Source organism: Pieris napi, chromosome 14 (assembly GCF_905475465.1).
Source record: "Pieris napi chromosome 14, ilPieNapi1.2, whole genome shotgun sequence".
In the NCBI taxonomy this organism is placed as follows: Eukaryota; Metazoa; Arthropoda; class Insecta; order Lepidoptera; family Pieridae; genus Pieris; species Pieris napi.
In genome coordinates, this window is record NC_062247.1 from 3,582,939 (window position 1) to 3,607,674 (window position 24,736).

Genomic DNA, 24,736 nt, shown 5'->3' on the forward strand with positions numbered 1-24,736 from the left:
TGGTGGGGAAAGCTGTGCGTACGCAGAGTTACCCGCAAACGTACACAGCGTGCACGTCATGGAGCTAGCGAATACATAGTACCGCTATCGAACTCGTTAAGTGATACAATGTGCAAATAATGACAAAACCGTGATAAGTAGAAATACAGTAGTGTGTGAACACAGTGATTAATCAGTGACAATTTTCTGGAGTTCGTTAAAATGGTAACTTTTTTAATTATTACTTGGACAATTATATTGATTATATTTTTAAATTAATTAGTATAATTAAATTCAATTATATTGCAATAATAAAAGGGTTTAGTTTTTTTTTAATTGATAGTTTTATATATTATTCACAAATATCGCTAAATATGCGGTTACAGTATAGTAACACACAGTTTTAATGACATTCCGCACGCAAAGTTTTTAATTGTTTAGTGGTAAAACCAGAAGCCAAATAAATATATGTATTTAAAATTGAACTTTTAGAAGCTATACGCCAATGCTTAATAACTTCTGTTAATTGTGCATAATATTAATTTGATTTATTGCCAAAAACAGATAACATTACAAACACGTATCCTAGACTCCTGATGTCGAGAACTGTATTTCTGGAGCTTTTGACTTTCCATATATTGTGTAGCAATATCGAGATTTAAATATAATAATTTAATAATAAAACAAATGATATTAATTTACCATAAGAAAAGTTAATATATTATTAAATAAATTATATTTTGATAACGTTCTATTCTATGTTACATATTATTTTATTTTGTTTGAAATATATATTTCTAAGACGCAAAATCTAGTCTTTTTGACTTGTTTTTTTTTTTAAATTTGACATTCATATCATGCTGTCAACTTTAGAGTTACGGATATTTTAACGATCTATTCTAAAGAAATATAGAAACAAAACTTTCTTTTAGGTGGAATAGAATCTATCAATCACGTTATGCATTTTGACATCTGAATATTAAAGCAAAAAGTCTATAACGTATTCACTATTCTCATTGTCAAGTGTAGTTTTTTGCAAATTTCACTTCCCTATAAAAGACAATGCTTCATCTAACTGTTAACAACGAATAGACGTATAACACATTTTCAAGCTAATCACTCTAAATTAGTTCACCGTTTTCTTTTGTTTTCAAATGAGGGTAGTATAAAAAAATCTTTTGTAACTGACATTACTGCTCTTCGCAGAGAAATTAGGAATTTTGCGACTATACCTACCTAGTCTTCGGTTCCTTAGTGGCTTACTGCACACGCTATGCGTTAATCTGGAGATTCCTGACGATATGGCTCTACCTTCTTAAATACTTTGAATAACATAACATTTATTGGCTATTATACTATACGTTTAAGAATAATCCCTCTACCTTCCTTAAAGATCAGCATTTTGGTTAGGTACCATGGCAACAAAATGGAAACGATATTGCCATGTAACTTTAACACGTTTAAAATGTACTTCTTTGGTCAAATATAGCAATACAAAACTTCTTAAAACATTTTCTCTTTGTCGAATACAAACATCTATAGAAACAATCGTGTAAAGACGATTTCCGTTCATTAGTATATGCGCACGCGACGTCTAACGAAACCACTATTTCTTCATTAGGAACATTGACGAGTTGATACGGATACGCGAATAAAAATATTATATAAATACATCGTTAATTGAAGTTAATTGAGTTTTAAACAACAACCAATTTCTTGATTAAATAACTGACCAATTAAATATAAAAAAAGCATTTAATATAATCAAATTTACTTCACAATTAAAGATGTTTGAAAGAATCGACTTATCTGACTTGGTCATATAAAAATTAATTGTTTATTATAAATATTTAAGATTAGAACTAATTTTATCTAATTATTCTTCTGTTTCTTGACTGCTGTTATCCTTTTTATTAATAAACGTAATGTATAGTTGTATTAGTATATTTTCTCATGTAAGTTAAGTAGTAAAGTTCTTAATAAGCTTAGATTGAAAACTAACATGTAACCCAATTACGCGCGTGCACGTTTTTACTACACGGCGTCTAAAGGTACTTATAGAGATCTCTACGATACTAATTTGAGACGTAGGAAGAAAGTATAGACTTCATTTATCTTCCTCAGTTGTTCACACCCACTAGCCACTGTAAGATTAATGGTTCAACCGGACCAATTCGTCTTTGGTGCATTTAAAGGGCTAATATAGCTTTTAATAGGCCATAAGGTGATACACCTTTATACGTCTAATAAAATCTCGTCGTAAGTTAATTAAGATCACAAAAGCAGCATGTAGCGTTTGTGAAAACCAATGTGTCTTCCAACCAATAAACATACATAATTTTAAATATTAAAATTTGAATTATTCACTTAAGAAACATAAATGTTAGGTTTTAGGAAGTAATTACTAGGAAATTGTTAACGAAACACAGTAAGTAAATTTTTTAAAACATATTTCGTAAACACTGGTCTACGCTAAACTACGCTCCGTTGTGAATTTTTAGTCATTAAGTCGTACTTAGCACGAAGTATCGACTTTAGTTGTATATTATAATACTACTATATAGAATAATATTAATACCTTAGACTCGTTGCTTACCGTTTGCAAGCTCAGCTAACCGAATAAAAATTCAATATCTTTTAGGTCTAGGCCTCAGATTTATTTTTCTGTTTCGTTATCATTTTTGTATCTATGTATCTTCAGTGCCTGACTCGACTTTTTGAGTTTAAGACATGCCGGTTTACCCACGATGATATCACGGAACTCGACAAATCACTTGAAAGTTATGTTTTCGAAAATCGTATAACATGTGCATGAAAGAAAGTTATTTTCTACTGATGCGCCTCTCATGAGAAGTGAAATGTGACATCATTTTAGTCATTTGCATCGGCGATTAGAAATCGATTTACATACAATAGCTAGACAGGTCCAAGTCTGGTTACGTATGTTACGGAAATATAATACTTGCCTCATATAAATAATTTTTATTCATAATTGATTACATAATATTTCGTCTTTGGATTACGCGAGTGATATTATAATTTTAAAAAATCTTTTTTCGGGTACCTACTACATTATCAGGATTACATTAAGTTCATGTCATTATGGTCAACATTATTACACGACCTCCAACGTATTGAAGGCTATCTCCTCGCCACCATTTTCAAATCCTTCCCCGCTATCCCTTTTGTTCTATCTACCCAGGCCCCACTGTCACGCGAGTTCTACTAAATGCTCTATATCAATCGTAGTCTAATGACTACTTATATAAGTCCGCAAGTTTTTAAAATATTTAATTTTCGATAATTTGAGGAATATTTCCAAATTTTATTAAAATAAATGTATTACAGGTGAATTAATACAAAAACGCTAAAGTAACTAATAAGATTCTTTTCACAATTTTATACTATTTTACATCATTTCAGTGATAGTGATATTCTATTGTCTTCATATATAAACATGTCTATAATAAAGGCAAAGCAATAATAATAATAAAATAACATATAACATATTCATAAACTCCTTTTAAGGAGATGTCTCCGCGTTAATAGTGAAATTCTCAAAGAATAGATTTGACGCACCTTTTCGCCATGATTCACCAGTCATTCCAAATATGGTATGTAAGTAGGTTACTCAAAGTTTACCGCATTCCTATGTCTGAAAAGACAATTTAAAAATCCAAAAGATCAGTTTCTAATTCCTGATTATTTGTCCCACAAAGTGGTGGTGCGCGGAAAAAACTGCCTTAAAAAACGCTCATTTGTGGAACTTCATCTGCCGGTTTTAATCCGAAGAACTCCTCTGAATTTAAATTCTATACCTTAAATATTATTACTGCTTTGATACATATAATAAATAAATATGTACATGAAATATCAAACTGCGTAATCTAGGAAGACAATATGTGTCGAACGGTATTTTATTACAAAAAGACAAATATTGTAGGTAATCTAAAAATGTAAGTACAATTTGTCACGCACTCTTCGCTATCGAGGTCAGATGAGCAGTGCCCGAGTGTAAAAGCTGGGAAATTTTCTTTAGAATTACTTAGGGCAAAACTTAGGGTGAGATCTATAGTCCGCACTTGGACTTTACTCTGACTTAACTATCGAGCTAAGACACAGTCGGTATTTATAGAGCAAACTGCGAATCCCTCCCTAGTGTTGGCTTAGCTTAATCTCAAGTCCACGAAATCGACGACTTACCAAAAACTTTGACTATAAGCCTAACAAAAATAATGGCCTAAAATTTGCTCTACCATCATATCTTTTACTGGACTTTTTATTTTTGTCGGTTTTTAATGAACGGTGTTGCCATTTGGTATCAGAGTTCCATAGACTTTGGGAAAAATAGAATTTGAATTCAAAGAAATTTTAAATGATCTTGATAAATACCTATGAAATGCATGAAATAAAATAATTACACATTATTATGGTATCTATTGTTGTTTATTTACATTATTTATATAAGTGTTCAACCCCATTTTTGAGAGATCTTATAAATAACTGGTGTGATATCGTATCTGTCATCTGGCAGCACTGACATATGTTGACAACAAAATTCAAACTACATAATATAAGCAAACCAACTTCGTCTCTACTCTCTCGCTAATCGCTTCACATCCGTTGACCGTTATTTTCGATTACCTGAATCTTCTACCTTTTATTACCTGACGACCTTGCTTGCTCAACGGATTTTGTACCTGCTTAAACGACTGACCACGGCTATTCTCACTCGGACCGGACTCGCTCACAAAAAATGGATAAAAAAAAACAGAAGCCTTACTCGGAATATGAGAGGCAACTGCTTGTACAGTTGGTTCAGTCAAAGATTGGCATTCTAGAGAACAGGAAGACGGACGCCGTTTCCCAAAAAAAGAAACACGAGGCTTGGGAAGAATTAGCAATAGAATTTAATAACTCTAACGTGTCACATACTGTAAGTAATCCACCAACATACACTATCTATAAATATCAATATGCTGTACGATAATTACAAAGATAGATATATAACTAGAGTATAGTTAGGTACAAGGATAGAATGAGCCAAAGCCAAAGCAATGCTAATGTAACCTTGGTGGTAAATTTTGGTTTGATAAAATTTTCATGTTTGTCATATGAACTTTTATATTTCAGTACAATTTTTTTTCGATTTTAGGCTGATTCTAAACAATTAAAAAAGATGTGGCAAAATATGAAGGCAAAAGCTAGGGATGCCAAAACCCTTGAAGCCCAAAGGAAGAGGACAGGAGGAGGACCAGCACCGCCTGAAATGGGGCCAATGGACACTCAAGTGATTGCAGTCATGCCACAAATAATGCCATCAATAGATGTGCCAATAGACTGTGACACATTAACTACAGTAGAAGGTAAGATCATTTCCCAAAGATATAATTCCTCATCATTTTCAACCTACTCACATCCACTGCTAAACATAGGCCTCTCCCAAAGTATGTGACAACACTCTGTTCTCACCCCTACCAGACTTCTGGACAGGTATATTAGTTGACCTGCATGTTATCTTATTCTAACCAATAAAAGACATACCTATATGATAACTTATTTGACTGTTTACTTTTATAGCTGGTACTGGTTATGACAACGACGGTGAAAGCTGGAGACCAAAGAGGGCAAGAGTGTCCAGTATAGAGGCCACACTTGAATCTGTAATTCAGCCGGGAACAAGCCAGGACTGGACTGATGAAGCTGGGTTAACGGAAACCAGTGTTGAGGTCACCACTAAAAGTGAACCCTCTCAGCTATCAGCTACACCATCAGCGATCAGAAAAAATAAAACTTCATTTGAGGATATTAAAAAAAAATTGCTGTGGCAAGAGTTAGACAACAACAAAAAAAAATTTGAGATAGAAGTGGAACACATGAAACTAAAAAATCAGTTAGAAATCGAATTTCTTCGACATAAATATAAATTAGAACTAGAAATTTTACAGTTTAAAAAAGAATCTGAAAATAAATGATTAAAATGAAACAATTTTTGTTTTAATTTTCTTTATTACCAAACCAACCTAGTTAAATTGTGCAATCACAGATTGCCGGAATGCTAGACCTGTAGTAGATCTTTCATTGTTTCTGTGTTGTTCGACTTCTGGTGTTTGATCAGTAAGATCACCATCGTCATAAACATCCCCTCTCTGTATACCTATATTATGTAATACAGCACAAGCTATAATTATGTTGCTGGTATTTGTCAATTTTGATCGTAGTCCTCTCTGCAAACATGGAAATTTCTTTTTCCACACTCCGAAAAACCTTTCAACAATATTCCTAGTTCTCAATTGAGAATAATTATAATTATTGTCAGCTCTTGTTTGTGGATTCAAAAGTGGTGTTAACATGAAGTTCAGTGCTGGATAGCCGCTGTCACCTACTAAAACTCCTTCTAGTTCACCATTTACCAGTCTTGCATACGCCTGGCTGTTTCTAAATATCCTGCTGTCGTGTGAACTTCCAGGCCACCTAGTCACTATATCAAATATTTCGAGATCAGGCCCTATTATAGCTTGCACATTTACAGAAAAATACCCTTTTCTATTCCTGTATGCTTCAGAGTGGGTGATACCTCTGGGTCTATTAATTTTAATGTGGGTACAGTCAATAGCTCCGATTATATTATTTAGGCCATGGTGCGTATTAGATTTTCCTAATTCTTCAAACTTCCTTTTGACTGTGGTCATATTTCTTGGAAAATTCACAAATCTAGGAAGTAATTTACTCAACTCTGCGGAAACTTTATTTACAATTAAGCACACTGAAGATTGGCTTATGCTGTTCAAATCACCACACACCATCTGTAATTTCAAGGAATAATTATTAGTTACATATATGTTATGCTTCTGAAAGTCAGAAGACAAATGTCTTTAACCAGTGTGTCCTGCCAATGATGATGCATGGTGAAGAAACATCACTGACACTGGTTAAGCGAGCAATGGGGAGAGCTATGCTTGGTATTTCTCTGAAGGATCAAATTAGAAATGAGGTGATCCGTCAGAAAACAAAGGATACCAATATAGCTGTCTGTAAGGTGAACTGGCAATAACAATTTGTCCGATAGTGACCTAGAACAAGCAAAAATAGCATGGGACGCATTCTGGCCCACTGCACTGACAATCTGAAAGTACTGTCTATATCAAATCGAAAAACAATACATATTTATGACCACAATATTACCTGAAAACATCCAGTTGCATAAAACCTTAATGCAATAAGTATTTGCAATTGCGGTAGAATTGGCAATCCTCTGTTATTAAAAGGTTGTAAGTTTGTAATTATCAGTGGCAGGATCACATTTAGTACCGTGTGTTTAAAAAAACGGTACCTTCTTTTAAATTCATTCTCACTGTACAGCTCGAAAGGATTTTGGTTGTATTCGTTCCGAACATATAGCTTAGGCATACGGGGATTCATATCGGCTGCAGTTCCTAACGTTTCAATGTTTTCTATTGAAGTTAGAACTCTCTCTATATTCTCCATTGTCACTTTCGATATTGAAAATTCGTATCAAAGCCAAAACACAAAACGTCACAGTCCTTCAGGAAAGCGTAGGTCTTAAGTAGGTATACGGGATCGGTACAGGTCCAAGTCACAAAGCCAGTCGTTGTTTTAATAAATATTTATATGCTCAAACAAACAGAAACAGAGAAGTGAAAAAGCGGTTGAAACTTTTGAATTGTTGATACAAGTTCTCTGTTGCTGTTGCCAAAACAATGCGATCCGTTCTACGTAACAAAATTATTGCCATCTTTAAATACATTTTCTAAAGGTTACTCGTAAATTTCTAGTTATTGCAATAATAAAATAAATAAATACATAAATAACAATAAATTGAAGATATATGTGTACCGTTTTAGATGTTTAAATATTTGTTATTGTTTACTTTTTTAAAGGATAATAAACAAAGTATTGCATGAAATGAAACATCAATTTGTATTTTGACATTTGCTGTCTTAGCTTGGGCTTAGCTTAATCTAACCGTTAAAATGTCTATAAATACGAAATCATAGTTTAACCTTAGGGTACACTAAGCAAAGTTTTTCGTAAGGTAAGTCTGAGCAAAGTCCAAGTGCGGACTATAGATCTCACCCTTAGAGTCTAGACTATTTAAGAAAAACATTTATCGTACATTACATATGTGTAACTCTAGCGGTTTTGGCAGTGCATTCCACAATAGCTCGCAGATGGTAGATTTTTTCCTACTTACTTGATATTTTGGACAATGCCCACAATATATTTATAAATTGTTGCCTGTGTGTTATTCTGATGTATAATCTATATTATTGTAAAGTTACAATAAAATCCATTCAGTAGTTTTTACGTGAAAGAGTAACCAGCATCCATCCATACTTACAAACTTTCGCGTTTATATTAGTAGGATATATCATGCATACTGGGGGCAAATACGAGAATTTGCTCCTCCATCATTAACGCATCAGCGCATATCAGAGTTTTTACACGCATCGCTTTTACAAACAGAATGCGCGCTCATTCTACTTGTAAGATTCAATTTACTTTACAATCACGTTTCCTCATTTTCGGAAATTTTAATCTGGTACTGAATATTCACCAAGTCTTTAAGAAGCAGATCATCTTTCATCTTCCATAACATATTATATAAAAAAATAAATAAAAAAAAACAAAATTAAAAAATAAATCAGTAGCGCTACAACTTCTTTAGGTCTGGGCCTCAGATAGCTGAATCTGTTTCATGACCATTTTTCAATCTTATAGCCTATAGGCAAGTAGGTGAGCAGCTTCTAGGGCCTGACACACGCTGTCGACTTTTTGTATCTAAGACATGCCGGTTTCCTCACGATGTTTTCCTTCACCGTTCGAGCGAATGTCTAAGAATTCTTTTCTAACGTAAGACACCAATTAAATTTAAAACCCCTCAGTCCCAATAAATTTGAAATCAGGTTCATATAACACAATACAAACCGGAAAATGAAGAGTGTATTCCAACAACCTACTTATACTCGTATAACCTAGAAACAAACTTAAACTTTGACCTTAGTTAACTAACACAAACTGCCACATTATTTGCATATTCATAACTTTTATTCAACGTGCCAATTATTTTTTATAAATAGTGTAGCGACACCAACAAACTGCGCTCACAAAACACTGCGATGACGTCATACCCGAAAACGCGCTAACGAAGTAGTTATTCCGGCCGCTAAAGATATATACAACTTCACTCTCGAGGCCAGTAAGTAGATAGACCAGTCTGGTCGAGAATCCTCCCATTAGGTTAGAGGAACAGTACACTATCTCTACGCAACTATCCAACCGATTCCAATGCGCTAAATACAAAGGTTTATGTTTCTGCATCATTGACTTCTATTCTATCCAGGTGGACCTCTAGGAGTCCAAGAGATACTCGATAAGGATCTACGATGGTGTGATAAAATACCAGTGTTTACAATTCGTAAGCGGTGCACGAAAGTCCACGATAATGAAGAACTAAAATGGAATGGAATCACTTTTTGGATTGTAATACTTCACTTCATCCACTCACAGGACATACAATTAACCAAACAACCCTTACTTTTTTCGAAAACTTTAATTTGTGGTTGGACTGAACAGAAATTTGTATAGTTAGATCTTCATGTTTTTATCGCCTGGGAATCTGTTAGAAATACAGCACCGAAACCAGCAAAATTTTGTATGTCGTCTAATCTACATAGTAAAATACAGTTACTTCCCGCGATCACTATCTTTAACGTTAAGTAGAAGTCGCATTTTATTATGTCTAATAATAGAAAAGCCTTCAAGAACATTTCGATCATAAACAATTTAAACTTCCACACAGACCATAGGATGGTTCGAGTTGCGATGTCAGGAATGTTCAAGAAAACAAGACGATTTCAAAATAAACAATTAGCGGTACAATACTCAGGTGACCCTAAACTATTACTTAATAATCTTCAAACATCTCTAGATGCCGCGGAATTAGAGAAGAAAGAATATCCATCGATACAAGAAAAATACAACCTATTACTAAATCAACTAAAAACAGTAACCAGAAAAACAAACAAAAGTATCAAGAAAGAAGTCTCACTTACAATCAAACAATTATTACAAGAACGAAAAGAACTTTTACGACAAAAGGAAATTAAAGGAAACCGCCAAAGAGTAACAGAAGTAAGCAAAAAGATCAGCGAACAACTTAGGAAAGAAAGAAAAACTAAAAGATCTAATACAATGAAAAGTTACATAGAAAAGACAGGAGGAATAAAAAAGGCATTGAAGGAGTTAAACTACAAAAAGGACTGGATACCAAGTATGAGAAAGAAAGATGGCAATAATACAGGTAAAAGACTCGAAATATTAAAAATCGCTACAGAATTCTACCGAAACTTATACCGAAGTCAAAAAGAGAAAGACACTATAAAAGAAAACGACGAAATAACTAATGAAGAATATATACCGGAAATAATGAAGGAAGAAACCATAAAAGCAATAAATACACAAAAACTCGATAAAGCCCCTGGATCTGATCTTGTTACAAACGAACTTCTAAAAGCAACGTTACCAGTAATCGCTCCAAGACTTACAGATATATTTAATGAAATTATCAAAACGGAAAACATTCCAGAGGATTGGACAAAATCTACAATTATACTACTACATAAAAAAGGTGACAAAGGAGATATAGCAAATTACAGACCAATCAGTTTAATGTCCAATATTTACAAAGTGTTTTCAAAAATAATATTATCTAGAATCACAAACACACTTGAAGAAAATCAACCCAAAGAACAAGCTGGATTCCGTAGACATTTTTCAACAATAGACCACATACACGCCCTTAGACAAATACTCCAGAAATTTAAAGAATATAACAAAATTTACTACATAGGGTTCGTGGATTTCAACAAAGCATTCGACACACTTGAACATAGATTTATCTGGGACGCACTAAAAGATCAAGGCGTACATGCAAAATACATACGGATACTGAAAAACGTATACACAAAAAGCACCGCACAAGTAAAACTAGAATCTATAGGCGAAGAATTTCCGGTTGAGAGAGGTGTACGCCAGGGAGACCCAATTTCACCAAAAATATTTGCAGCAGTTCTGGAAAGGATATTCAGAAATCTGGATTGGACGAATAAAGGACTAAATATAAATGGCGAAAATCTGAGTCACCTACGCTTTGCAGACGACCTAATCTTATTTTCGGAAAACCCGAAAACCCTAAAGGAAATGTTGCAACAGTTAGCGGAAGAAAGTAAGAAGGCAGGCCTGTCAATGAACTTAACGAAAACAAAAGTAATGTCTAACTCCTCACAAACAGAGTCCATAACAGTAAATGATGAAGAAATAGAGTATGTAAAGGAGTATGTGTATTTGGGACAGTTAATATCTACTGAGGAATGTATGCAAAAAGAAATAGAAAGAAGAATAACTAATACTTGGAAGAGATATTGGTCACTCAGTGAAGTCATGAAGAACCAGGATATGTCTATGAGGAACAAGAGGAGAATATACAATATGTGTATCTTACCATGCTTACTATATGGGTGCCAAACATGGGCATTGACAGAAGAACAAGCAAGGAAAATAAAAGTTTGTCAGAATGGAATGGAGAGAAGCACAATAGGAATTAAAAGAAAAGACCGAGTTAAACTAAAATGTATCAAAAACAAAACAAAATTTAAGAATGCATACACAACATACAGGTGCTTAAAGTGGAGGTGGGCTGGACATATGATAAGAGAGAAGAAGGAGAAATGGACGAGAATAATAACAGAATGGCAACCACGAGATAGTAAAAGAAACAGAGGCAGACAGACTAGAAGATGGGAGGACGACATCAAAAAAGTGGCGGGCCCAATATGGACGCGCATAGCGAAAAATAGAACAGAGTGGAAATCTTTAGAGGAGGCCTATGTCGAAAGACAAGCTGAAATGTAGAAACGACCGTTTACCGATACCGGATTTATGAAAAGAAAAGAAACTGTTAAAAGTTATAAACGTATTTGTAAGAAAAATTACTGTAAAAATAAGTTCAGCAATAAAGGCTATTTTATTTATTTTTATTTTTATTAGAAGTCGCAAAATAGCCACCGCATTAATCTATAGCCGTGTTTATTATGAGCTAGTCATCGTCACCGGAGAACAGGTCGTATGTTAAACAAGAATCTATATATTTTGTGATACAACTTTAAAACCTACCCATAATTAAACTCTTTACACCGATTAACAGTAACTAGACACAAAAAAACTTTTTTATAAAAAAAAAAAAAAAAAAAAAAAAAACTATAAAGTAATTTGACACAACACAAATCTATAATTTATTGTCTTAAATAATTGCACTCCCTGAAACGTCATACTCTTGCCGTAATTTGTACGAATTTTTGGCAAGGCAATGTAGCTTGCCCGCCTAGTCACCCGTCTTTTGTTTTTGGAATAATTAAATAAGTATAGATATTGTGAAATTTTAATCCATATTTTATGAACAGTGATCAGTTTTATCTGAACAAAGTCCCTTTAGACTAGAGTAAGGTTAGATTGAGGAGTTGATATTTAGCGCCAAGCATGTATGTAAAGACCATAAGGCACTTTAGTTTTAAGGTTTGTCGAGTCGGCTATTGCAAATCAATGTAGGCAATAACGGGATATTTTGTAATGTACAGCAGGAATTCATAAATAGCATCACGATCAGACCCGTCGATTAACGGTTGATTAATAAAAGGGTTGCCAACAAAAAATACTGTTCAAATTACCGGAAATATTACAAACCTATGTAAAGTTTAACTGAATTAGTTTTAAAATCATTGAATTCAAAGGACTTTGACAATGTTATAAACATAATTTCATCTTGAAATTTATGTAAAACTAGCGGACCCGACAGACGTTGTCCTGTCTTAACTATGAATATTGATTTCAAATTGGTATAATGAATTAAAAAATATTTCAGAAACAAAGTGTTTATTATTCTAATGCTTTATGTTATACAACATTCTTTGTTTGTTTTTCTGGCTCGCATATTATTATATGTATTATCAATATAATAACTCCGATCGAAGCATTTATTTTGAACGATATTCATTTTTCTTACATCCTCTGACGATATTTGCAGCACGCATTCTGTCAATGTTGTGTTATGTCAAACGCCATAAGGTTACACCAAAAAGTTCGAATTGTATCGTGGTTAAGTATTCTTGAATTTTCTAATGTTCCGCGCATTTTTTTTCTTTTTTTCTTTTATAAGAACCTTTTCCTGACAATTACAAACACAACAAAAAAAAATCAGACATATCGGTCGAGCCGTTTTCATGTGATGTCGTGACAACGGAAAACGGGTTTCATTTTTATATATATAGATAAAGTATCATAGGTCGAATTGATAAACACCATTGGTTTTTTAAGTGATTTAAAAATGAGCTTGTACTGTAATTCCTTGATAATATAGTCATGGTTAAATTTCAATTTTCTCACCACCAATATTATGTTCAATACCAATAGTAAACTCTAAGGTCCTTACTGAACTCACAACCTGGTGGCAAGAGAAAACGCGGTAGACCCAGGCTGCGTTCGTTGGATGGAGTTCTCTAGGACCTCGAAATAAATCGTGGTAGTGGTGTGGTGGTGAACTTGGGGACGCTAAGGCCAACAAGGGGCTAGGGGCTGTATAGCGATTGATAATGATAATAATAACCAACCGTAAACACTAGTAGATTTAATGAAGAACTGTCAAATGTATTCCGAATTACGAATAGTAACCCTAACGAGTCGTTTCTTAAAACCTAAGCGTTATTCTGATAATTACCGATAATCGAGCACCAATACTAATCCGCCAATAACGAAATATTTGACCACCGGAATTACTTGTTTATAACAATTACACTTCACAAAAACATTACAAAATTTGTCGTAATTAATATTTTGAATAATAAATTAATGCTTATCCGGAGATAATTATATTTATCCGGATCCCAATTGGATTTACTATAATTACAAATAATTATACCACAACTTTTTTTCCGGACAGGCCCGCTTCTCTAACTAATTAGTTAATTAGCTGGCATTGGCACTCAAAGCATCCAAATCCGATTTTTTCAATATCCTGAACGAAACTGTACAAACTAAATTGCGTGGTACTACAACTGAAATACGATGTAACGAACGTGGTAGCCCTACTTGCCTATCTTTAATTTATAAGTCGAGTCCAATTTAGTTAAAAATTTATGGCATGCGCCTGAGAATTACAATACCAAATTAGTATTACATAACCAATAAGTATTTATATAATAGAAATATGTATATTCAAAATGTAAATAGCCGTGAGCTAGAACAAATACATATTGATTTTTTCCTTTCTATGTTTCGTAAATGTTTGATCCTTTTTGTATATATTATGTATTCCATCTTTGATAAATGGTTTTTCTTATAGTTATTAAAGTTAGCTGTAGGAGCACGAAATGAATAATTAAAAATATTTAAAAAAGGAACCAATTTTGATGAGGATTTGACTGTTCCCTAAGGTACAATACCTGATTTAAAGGATTATCGGGATATATAATTTCCAAAGAATTTAATGACAAACAACTACCGAAGCCTAAACAAACTCACATATATTAAATTTCAGCAATATCACAAATATATTACCTTTTTTAATTGTCCGTTAATAAAGATAAATGTCTGCGATGTAATTTAATTAATATAATTTTGTTAATAAAAGAAAGTTATAATTTGCATTAGAAACATTGAAAAAGATAAGCACATTTCACTTTCTATATTACACAAGATTATTTAAATATAATTAATTTAAATGTAAGATTAATTTTTATATAAGTTTTAATGTTGGTAATTAATTTTGATACCACCATTGAAAAGTACTAAGCTATTGATTGTGGCTTCTCTTGCTTTTTTTTAATAAAACCGACTCCAAACACACCAAAGAGTATTTAACTATATCCCCATCCTGATCAATCCAACAGGAACTTGAACATACATAAAAAAATACACATACACATACAACGTATACAACCTTTAGGAGTACACTAATTATTGTCTTAGCGGTTGAATTTCCAAAAATTATCTCTTAGTAGGCTCCATAAGTACTGAATCAGACACGAACCAATCAAACATAATACGAAAATCAATTCATAAGTATCACCATGTCTCAAATATTTTTATTTTCATACACATGCATTTTCGTGGCAATGTTTTCCTTTACTAAGCAAGTTTTTCTTCAGCATGATGAGAAACACAGCCTTCAAACGATTCGATGTTGAGAATTTCCTATTTGTATTCTTCTACTAATTTTAATATTGGATATACATTTTCAGCGATACAATTACGATAAAAATAAAATAGATGTTGCAAGTCCATACGCGTCAGCGCCCCCTAACGGGATAAATTCACGGTTAGAAATCGCTACCGCTGACAATCCAGAACAAATCACGGATATTTCTTAAATTCCTCACGCCTCACTAGCGTAATCTTCTTATGAACCGTTCTTTAAACCCTGCATTATATTGGGAATTAGGTTTCAACTTCCGCGTGATTCTCTTCTTCATTTTGATATGAAAAAATTAGATATAAATAATATAATATACTTATTTAAATAAAGTGACGAATATTGTGTGTAGAAAACGCTGTGACGATGTCTTACATTAAAATATATTTCTAAATAAACAGTACACTGTACAATATACTTTCGCACAGATTATTTATTGGTAAAAAAAATAAAAGACACCATACACAAAAATATATTGCCATTTGCTATAAACATAGTTTTTCTAAATATCTATGAACAAATATATTTTCACGTACTAATCCATATAAACACGAAATCCTTTGTTGAAAGTCGTATTGTGGCTCTAATCAAGATCGACAAAGAAAATACAAAGCAAAACGTATTGTTTAGCGATACGATAAAATCTATTCGAGTCACGTTGTCATCAACGTAAACTACAGCTACAGTTTAGTGTTCCCATTCATATGAACTTTAACGACTTGTTTTATTTATTATCTGTAGATTTTAATTTAAACAGTGTGAACTGTGATGATTGAAGTCCCATACCAGTTACCACAGAAGTTGGTCATTTTGCGTGTTTTAAAAAAAAGGTCATAACCTTTTTTTTGGACCAGCTGTGAAGGTTTATAATAAAATTGATATAAAGATTAAAGCCTAGAAAATAGAAATCAAGATCTCCCACTTCCCAGCAACTCTTAATTTAAATATTTTTTTATAATTTATTATTTAATATTTACATCATGATAAAAAATAAAAAAGTAAAAACATTATGTGATTATGTGATAATATATCAACAGTCAATTGTCATTATTACAATAACATATAAATTCTTAATAATTTTCGTAATATTTTGCTAATCTTCACTCTTTCAATGTATGCCGTATGGTAAATAATTAATAAATTTAAAAAGGTTTAAAAATGGGGTCAGAAGGTTTTTAGCCCGTTAAAGCGTAACATTCGGTGACGGACGTCACGCAGACGCGTGATAAAACCGATCATCATCCCCCGTTTGGTCCTGGGAAAGGATACATTGTACAAATGCTATTCAAGGTTTATCGAATACGAGGAGTACAACGCTACTGCGATTTATTGTACAGCCAGCACCATCTCTCGGCGTGAATTCGAACTACTTTCAATAACGTATGTTGTGATAAACTATAACGCGGCGCTAGTTTCAGTTCTTTCACATTTCATTTATAATTACGAAAACTATCCACCGGAAACAAAGCTATAGGATTCTTAAAATAGGAGCAAAACTCCTATTTTTTGAAGTCGATTAATAACAAAACTACTATATTAATTTGTATCTTAATTGTAAAACATATGGAGAATTCAATATTTTGATTAATCCAGACTTCCGTGGAATATATTATGGAATACGTAATTTTAGGAAGTTATTATACTTTCCCAATGAACATCTGTTCATCTTTCTTTTTTTTCAAAAATAATCACAAATCATTATTAAGAATGGCCAGTATACTTAATAAAACGGAATTTTCTAAGATGAACTTTACAATCCGTGATAAAAGGAACCAATTAAAAGTTATAAGCCGATTACGCAAGAGATCTTGAAACGTGACACTAAGTTTTGAAAACATTGAAAATTAAAAGTAAAATCTAATTTGAAAAGGCGGTAATAACTTTTAAAACCTATACTAATATTATAAAAAGGAAAGATTTGTATGTTTGTTACGAATTGGCTCAAAAGTACTGGACCGATTTTAAAAATTCTTTCAACATTTGAATGCTACATTATCACTGATTAATATAAGGTATTTTAATCGCAAGAAAAGAATAAGGATTCCTATTAAAATTACAATAATGCTACCCAAGATGTTAAAAAAATGCCTATAAAATATATTTCTATTGATGACAGAACAAAAAAATGTTTCATACTATTAAAGAAAATATAAATATCTACAAAAATGTTTAAAAAATAAATGTACGCCGCTAATATTATAATATACGTAATATAATTAAGGTACTCTCTCTGCTAAATTGTGGCTCCTTAAACCGAACTGTGCAGTAATACGACAGAAATAAGCAGCGTCTAATGGCTTCAATGTGCAAGTCTCATCCCATATCAGTGAGGATTTTACACTTTCTCGTACGTACGAAAATCTCATGAGGAATCTGGCAGGCTTTAGACCCAAAAAGTCGGCGTCTGTCAGGCATAGAAGATATATAAATGTCCTTATCGTCACTGTAGAATGATAGCCTCGTATGTCAAAAAGCCATTTTTTTTCTTACAGTCTTATCATTTAACTGGTATAATCATGAAGTGAGGACTTATTAATGTTTTTAATAAATAAGTCCTTTTAATCATCCAAAACTATGGACAAAATGACATAATAATATTTCAACGAACAATGACAAAATGAAACAGTTTTTTCGTTTCCTGTAATGTTTGGTTCTCTGGACATACGAGGTTATCATTCTAAAGCGACGTTATACCTATATTATATATATACTTCATTATTAGGCAAATTATGAGACAGAAATCCAAGGCAAAAGTGGTTGTAGCGCCACTGATTTAATTAATAGTACAGAAAAATTTATATCATCCATATTTATTACTTAAAGATACGCAGTTTTTTTATATTTGTTTTATATATTTTAGCTGCATTCTTGGGTTAAAACCAAGAAAGATAGTAAAAGGGCAATTAATTACATTTATATAACCTCAAACCGTATTCGTTCGTAAAATTCATAAGGTTCAACCAAAATATTTTATTAAAGTTACAGCGTTTTGAGTTTTAAGTTAATATGAAAGTACTGCTTATCGATTTCACCTTTACAAACATCGTTACTGTAATGTCAACAACAAGCGATTTATAAAACACGTATTAAACAATCATGTGTATTTTCTGAAACTAAAGTCCTAAAGTTATAGTACTTGACTACGGAATTAAAATGTCTTTTTACTTAACAGAAAACCGATAGGGTTCAGCTAACATCACAGATTTTTATAAGAATTAGGGTAAGATTCAAGACTATGTATGTATATTGTGGTATTTCTTAATCTATTGTAAAAAGGCTTACTATAAAGTTAACGATCTAGTTGATAAAAGGGCCTGGGACTAGTGCTAGACAGGCTACTTCTAATTAATTTGCGATATTTGTTTTAAAATAAGTGTTGTTTGATGATTTGCTATTTTATAAGAGTACCGAGACTTTTTACGCCCGCTTTTTCTCTCGGCCTACACCCTGTCTTTGCCGATCAGTAGGGATTAATAATTAAATGACGTGGAATAAGTGATACCTGTATCTTATGTTCCATAATAAACATACATATGTATTTTATTGGAAACGACGCGATCGATGTCTCTGTCACCGTAAAATTGTAAACACCGTTAGATTGTAATATATCTCGCGAGATTGTAAACTGTCGAAAGATTGTGAACCTCAACGAACTGCTTACAATTTAAGGTATTATTATTCGGTAGTTATATGAAATTGTTGGGAAGTAAAATTAATCTGTAATTGACCAAAGAAGTTTGAATGATAACTAAGTTAGTGTAGTACAATCTACCGAATAATAATACGTTAAATTGTAAGCAGTACGCTGAGGTTCACAATCTTTCGACAGTTTATAATCTCGCGAGATAGATTACAATCTAACGGTGTTTACAATTTTACGTTAACATCTCTATATCAAATGTGAAGTGTGTAACACCATTAGATTTTACGTTACTACATAATTAAAAACGTTTCCAAGACTCTCGTATAATGTGTTATTAAGAAGAAAATCTTAACACAAACTGGTTTGAAATCAAAGGCCACGCGAAAGTGATTCGGTCACCTAAACACCTTGTCGGCTTGCGTTTACCGTTAACAGCGAAATGCTAACTCGTCGAAATGGGCTAGTGTTACGGTCACAAGCAGTTATACTATGAGGCCAAAGAAATGTATAATGTAGTAATTAAACTTTCACATTAATTATGTTAAACAATTGGCAATTACTACCAAATAATATACATAAGAAGCCGCTAGAAATTACGATGAGATATTCTCGTCCTAATTTTTTCAATTTAAGTAATGGTAATAATGTCTTTAGTATAATTTGTAATAATAAATTCCTAAACTTGTTTTCAATAGAAATAAGAGAGAGGTATCGATAAACGTAAAACAATACAAACTAAATAAAATTAATATAAAATTCCTGAAGAGAAGTGTTGGCAGATTGGCTTCAACGTGGTACGCTCATCCCTGAGGTCGTAGGTTCGATCACCGGCTGTGCACCAATGGACCTTCTGTCTATTTGCGCCCCTAATACTTACACCGTACGGAAGGAATTGTGAGGAAACCGGCAAAAAACTTGTCTATGAAATAAAAATAATCATAGAAACTGACGCTCAGAAAAGATTCTAGCGCCACTGTATTATTTATTATTATTAAGTTTCCTGAAAGGCCTATAGCTAATAAAAAAAAATACGTCTTACCTAAAATGAATAAACTAGTTTAAACTAGGAACGTTTCTATTAACAGAATTTAACTTGACCCTGAATCAAACTTATTGTTAACACTATCGAATTCTTTTTCACATAAAAAACCAGAAGCCACCGATTTGTTAAAAAGAATCAACTACACAGTATCATAACGTAAAAGTAAACATATATTTTGTATTCCTTGTTAAATTTTCTTTAATTGACGTCATTATATAAAATATAATTAAATTGTTCATATGGTCCGATGAGCACCCGACACGTACCTAGCATTACGGTGAGGGAAAGCAAGTTTTCCGGGCTGCTTAACCTACGATACACTTCTCTCCAACGGTCTATTCATCGCTTGATTGCAGCTCATTATATGCACCATACAATTCATTATTACGCTAGACAAACGTCGTCTCGGTAGAATTGTGATAAGTGATAACCTTAGGTTACAGAAGTTAAATGAAAGCAAAACTGATTAATAAAATCAAAGACAAAATAAAAATAAAAAAAAATGTGTGCGTGTACTAGGTGTACACACGTAAGAAGTGAAACTTCTTTATGACCTTATTTTTCGAAAAATAATCTACTACATATATGCAACTTTACCGAAATTGGCTAAATAAAGTTAAATTAGATACAGTTTCACAAAAGGCTTTTATTATCATAGACATGAATACAAATACAATTATTTCATTTTAACTTATTACTGTACTATTATGTAGTACTAAGATTATTACAGAATTTCATTAATTGTAATAGGATTATTAGTATTACTATCATTGTTATCGTTATTATACATTTTTGTTACTAATGGCTTCGAATCTCATCGGATCATCCGTGGTAGGGACAAGAAAAAGATGGCGCGTAACCGAAAAATGTGACAAATGTGTGTAAATTTTTTTCCAACGCCGATAAAGAAGTTTCACTTCAAAAGATGGCGCGTAACGGAAAAATGTGACGCGTAACGAAAAAATGTTACACTAATTTTTTTTCCAACCCCGATAAAGAAGTTTCACTTCAATAAGAATCTGTGGGTTTACGTATTATAGAACTGTGTTAAAATATGTATTTTTAAACGGAATATTAACATATTCATAAATAAGCATAAGAACACTGTTTTATTAAGGAAATAAGGTAATTACAATTCAACGAAATCAAATGTTTAATAGTTCCTTTCCTTGCTTTCAGGATAAACGCATTAGCCTGCGTATTAAAGTATGGACAGTAACGGCATTGTTCGTCACACTTGGTGCACGAGGGCAAGGACAGTGTCCGTGGAAGGAAACGCCAGCCTTGCAGGACACGTGCGTATGCGCTTACAACTTAGCGAGACAACTGTCGGTGCAGTGTGATCAGGTAAATTTTATCATCATTCATAAAATCTAGGGACCGAAATTCGTTACCCGCTCATGTTCTTGGATTTTTTAAATTGAATAAACCTGAGTAATTACTTATGATTCATCGGGATATCAGTATTTTTAGTTTTTAATGCGCCGTAAGCCCCGCTAAGGATCTATAAGATTACATTTGACTTGTCTACACGAAATTTTATTTAGTATTTATGACTTTTATAAAGTTTGTCTTTAATTTTTAAAAGCTCTACTGACAATGTGCTTATCGTAACAACAAACTTATAATATTTCCAGAATTAATGCATCTTAATTAGATGCCTTTTAAAACCTGGTTAATCTATTTTCTTTGTTTTCAGGTGGATTTTCCAGCCCTACTATTCGCTCTAAACTCCAGCGCACGTAAAATCACTATAGATCTACTTTATATTAATAATTCCACTGTTACCGAACTAACGGACGATTTGTTTATAAATCTCGCAATACACAATTTACAAATATCCAGTTGCAAAATTAAGAGAATTGGAGAAAATGCTTTCAGAGGGCAGGGCCAATTTTTGAAAAACCTCAATCTTCAGGATAACGAACTTACAGAGGTCCCAACAAAAGCTTTCGGAATACTGAAAAGTCTTTCACTCCTTGACATATCAAAGAATCGGATAACCTACATTAATGATAACGCTTTCTTTACACTTCAAGAGTTAACTACATTAAAAGTTTCGGACAATAACGTGACATTAGCGCCCAACGCTTTAGCTGGAATCGAAACTTCACTGAAAAATCTTAATCTAAAAGGCACTAAACAAAAAACAGTACCAGAATGTATTCGGGGTCTTAAGAATTTGGCGTTCCTTGATCTATCCCAGAATGGAATCCGAGAATTGCCCGGCCCTGATGGAATTAAGATCTTTGAGGGTCTAGAATCTTTAACGGCATTAAATCTTGAGAGAAACTTGTTGGTTAACTTAAGAAAGGACGCATTTTTTGGTATAAAAAACACGTTAAGCTCTCTCAGTCTTCTCAATAATCTATTGCCGGAGTTTCCAACTGAAGCCATAGCAACTTTGACAGAGTTACGAGTTTTAGATATCGGTTTCAACCTATTAAACAAGTTACCGACGGATGCATTTTTAATGAATCCGTTAATAACTTTATTGGCTCTAGATGGTAACCCACTTCCAACTGTCCCAGAAAAGGCTTTATCTCATCTGAATCATACGTTACGAGGTCTCAGTTTAGGTGGGCGCTTTTTAAATTGCGACTGCCGTCTGAGATGGATAATCGAATGGATTCGTAACGGCGAACTTCAGGTTACATCTCGCGAAAGAAATCCTCAATTTTGCGGCTATCCTCCACACTTTCGTGAACGCGGATTTTATAGTTTTGAACCAAATGAACTTATTTGCGATCAAGATATGGTGTCATTCATGGAATCACAACCAACCACAACAAAAAAGGTTGCAGAACTCCGTACGACAACGTCAACAACAACCACGTCAACTACGACGCAATCAACAAGTTCTGTACCGATAACCTCAACAACTGTTTCTACTGTTAGTTACATCAAAAACGAGACGTCTAGCGTACCAACAACAACACCAAGCACAACTACTAAAACTACTTCAATACCATCATTAAGAACCGCGGCACCATCCTGGCGCCACGCTCCCAATCAAAGACCACCATTAATAATGAATTTTTCACAACAGAAACCAAAAATAGACGATTCAAATGAAGTTATCGTTAAGAATGCATACAGGCAGGATAACTCTGTTATTATTCAGTGGGATTCTGATGTAGCCAATATTTTAGGATTCCGCGTTGTATATAGATTATTTGGAGACAAAAGTTTTAAGCAAGGACCACCTCTAGAAGCGAGCGAAAGGGAATTTAAAATTAAAAATGTTCCATCGCAGGTACTTGTTACTTATTCCGAAAAATTTATAAAAACCTAATTGAGGCTATATTTTTTATCTATTTTCCAGGAATGTATCGTCGTTTGCGTCATTTCCTTGGAGGAAGTACACGTCAGTCCAGAGACGGTACCATATTCGCAATGCAGAGAAGTTCGCACAGTGTCCGCTGCAGCTACCAATATGGACAAAATTACTATAGCAGCTAGTGCTGCTATATGCGGGACTATCGTGGTAGCAGTGCTTATTTTCGCGGCTGCATCACGTAGAAGATCAAGAACAATTCATCGCCTACACACTCATCCACCAGAGAAAATGCCCAATCCTTGCTGTGGGGGTCTCACCGGTACACCAAGTCCCAATGGTCCACTATCTTCGTTGACAACAATTGGGGCGTTTGGAAAACAGCGTGAGTGGGACCAAGTATCGGCTTATAGTGCACGATCTATTCCGCGTGCACGCTCTTTCACTGAACCAGCTGTTCCAGAGCCTTTACAAGGCCGACCAGGACGGGCGCGGTCACTGGCAGATGGTCAATCACAACATAGTTATTCACAGTCTGCTCGCTACGGCCCGCCTGGATATCCTGCAAGCATGTTAGGATCGAGAACCGGTAAGACTATGTTTTCCTATAGTTTCCTGCTTTGTCTTTCCGAACAATACTATTGCATTAATAATGCATCAAGGTACTTTTTAATGACATCTACTTGTTTACAGACCTTCGGCAGTCTCGCCAGTCGTTAGGTGCGGCGTCAGAAAGAGCATCACGTCTGTCATTGAGCGGCGCTGCTGGCGGGGCAACGAGTGGCACGGCTGGGTCTAGAAGGAGACCTAGATCGCGATCACGACCCGCCAGCCGATACAGCGTAGGTTCTCTCGGCTTAGGCTACTGTGATACGTCTGACAACTGGACCGATCATGACATGGACATTTATATGGCACGAAATCCTACAACACGGGGCGGCCTCGTGCCATTATAGCGAACGAAAAGCACGGCGTTGGGGGATATAGAGCGGGTTGACAACTATACACCGCCAAGAAGAGCCTGCAAATCCCGATGCAAGCACGAAGCACATATTCGCCCACGCCGACGCACTCAATGTCACACCTGCGAGGCTCATGATCAGGACTCAAGTGAAGATTTATCGTGGGATGCATTTAAGTGTCGAAATAAGTGAGAAACGGGACTTAGAGGTGTATCAGTTTTAATCGGTTCAACTTGTACATATTATAAATTGAGTACTTATTAAATATATATGCAAAAATAAAATAGGATTTATGTGTAAGTAAAATTATTAATACTTTTACTGTCTGGCTAAAGACTGTTGTAGATATGTTGTTTGTCATGCAAAAATTATAGAATATTTTATTATAAGATAATTTAAATGTATATATAGTGTTATTTTTATAACATCTAGAAGCAGATCCAAAATGGTGCTATATATAAGAAATCTGTTAATAATTATTGAGTTTATAAATGTAAATAAATTCTTTACTTTGGATTTTTGTTTTCATTTTACTTTGTACCTTTTAATCCTACTAATAACATAGTCA

At 33.7% G+C, this 24,736-nt stretch overlaps 4 protein-coding genes across 7 annotated transcripts in view; 2 read left to right on the forward strand and 2 right to left on the reverse strand.

The window, feature by feature from the left end:
• LOC125056240 (leucine-rich repeats and immunoglobulin-like domains protein 2) lies at positions 1-24,684 on the forward strand. Of its 3 annotated transcripts, XM_047659271.1 has the most exons (6): positions 1-204; positions 21,109-21,276; positions 21,629-23,185; positions 23,255-23,591; positions 23,670-23,795; positions 23,900-24,684. In XM_047659271.1, exons 1-6 carry the CDS (start codon positions 202-204, stop codon positions 24,160-24,162), a joined length of 2,454 nt encoding a protein of 817 aa, XP_047515227.1. In that variant the 5' UTR covers positions 1-201; the 3' UTR covers positions 24,163-24,684. The 3 variants fall into 3 exon arrangements, with proteins under 3 accessions (XP_047515227.1, XP_047515226.1, XP_047515228.1); XM_047659270.1 differs by having other exon boundaries at positions 23,255-23,795; XM_047659272.1 differs by lacking the exon at positions 23,670-23,795.
• The window catches only part of LOC125056241 (rab3 GTPase-activating protein catalytic subunit), a 29,247-nt gene that overhangs the window by 2,725 nt on the left and 1,786 nt on the right, over positions 1-24,736 (reverse strand). The window lies entirely within an intron of this gene.
• Positions 4,037-5,968, forward strand: LOC125056244 (myb/SANT-like DNA-binding domain-containing protein 3). 2 transcript variants are annotated; one of them, XR_007118025.1, is made up of 3 exons: positions 4,037-4,915; positions 5,113-5,345; positions 5,560-5,968. XR_007118025.1 is itself a non-coding variant. In XM_047659278.1 (3 exons), the coding sequence occupies exons 1-3, from the start codon at positions 4,736-4,738 to the stop codon at positions 5,952-5,954; spliced, it is 786 nt and encodes a 261-aa protein (XP_047515234.1). In that variant the 5' UTR covers positions 4,037-4,735; the 3' UTR covers positions 5,955-5,968. The 2 variants fall into 2 exon arrangements, 1 of the variants encoding a protein (XP_047515234.1); XM_047659278.1 differs by having other exon boundaries at positions 5,135-5,345.
• Positions 5,969-7,833, reverse strand: LOC125056242 (putative nuclease HARBI1). Its single transcript, XM_047659275.1, has 2 exons — positions 7,165-7,833; positions 5,969-6,785 (listed from the first exon to the last, which is right to left on the reverse strand). The coding sequence occupies exons 1-2, from the start codon at positions 7,465-7,467 to the stop codon at positions 6,003-6,005; spliced, it is 1,086 nt and encodes a 361-aa protein (XP_047515231.1). The 5' UTR covers positions 7,468-7,833; the 3' UTR covers positions 5,969-6,002.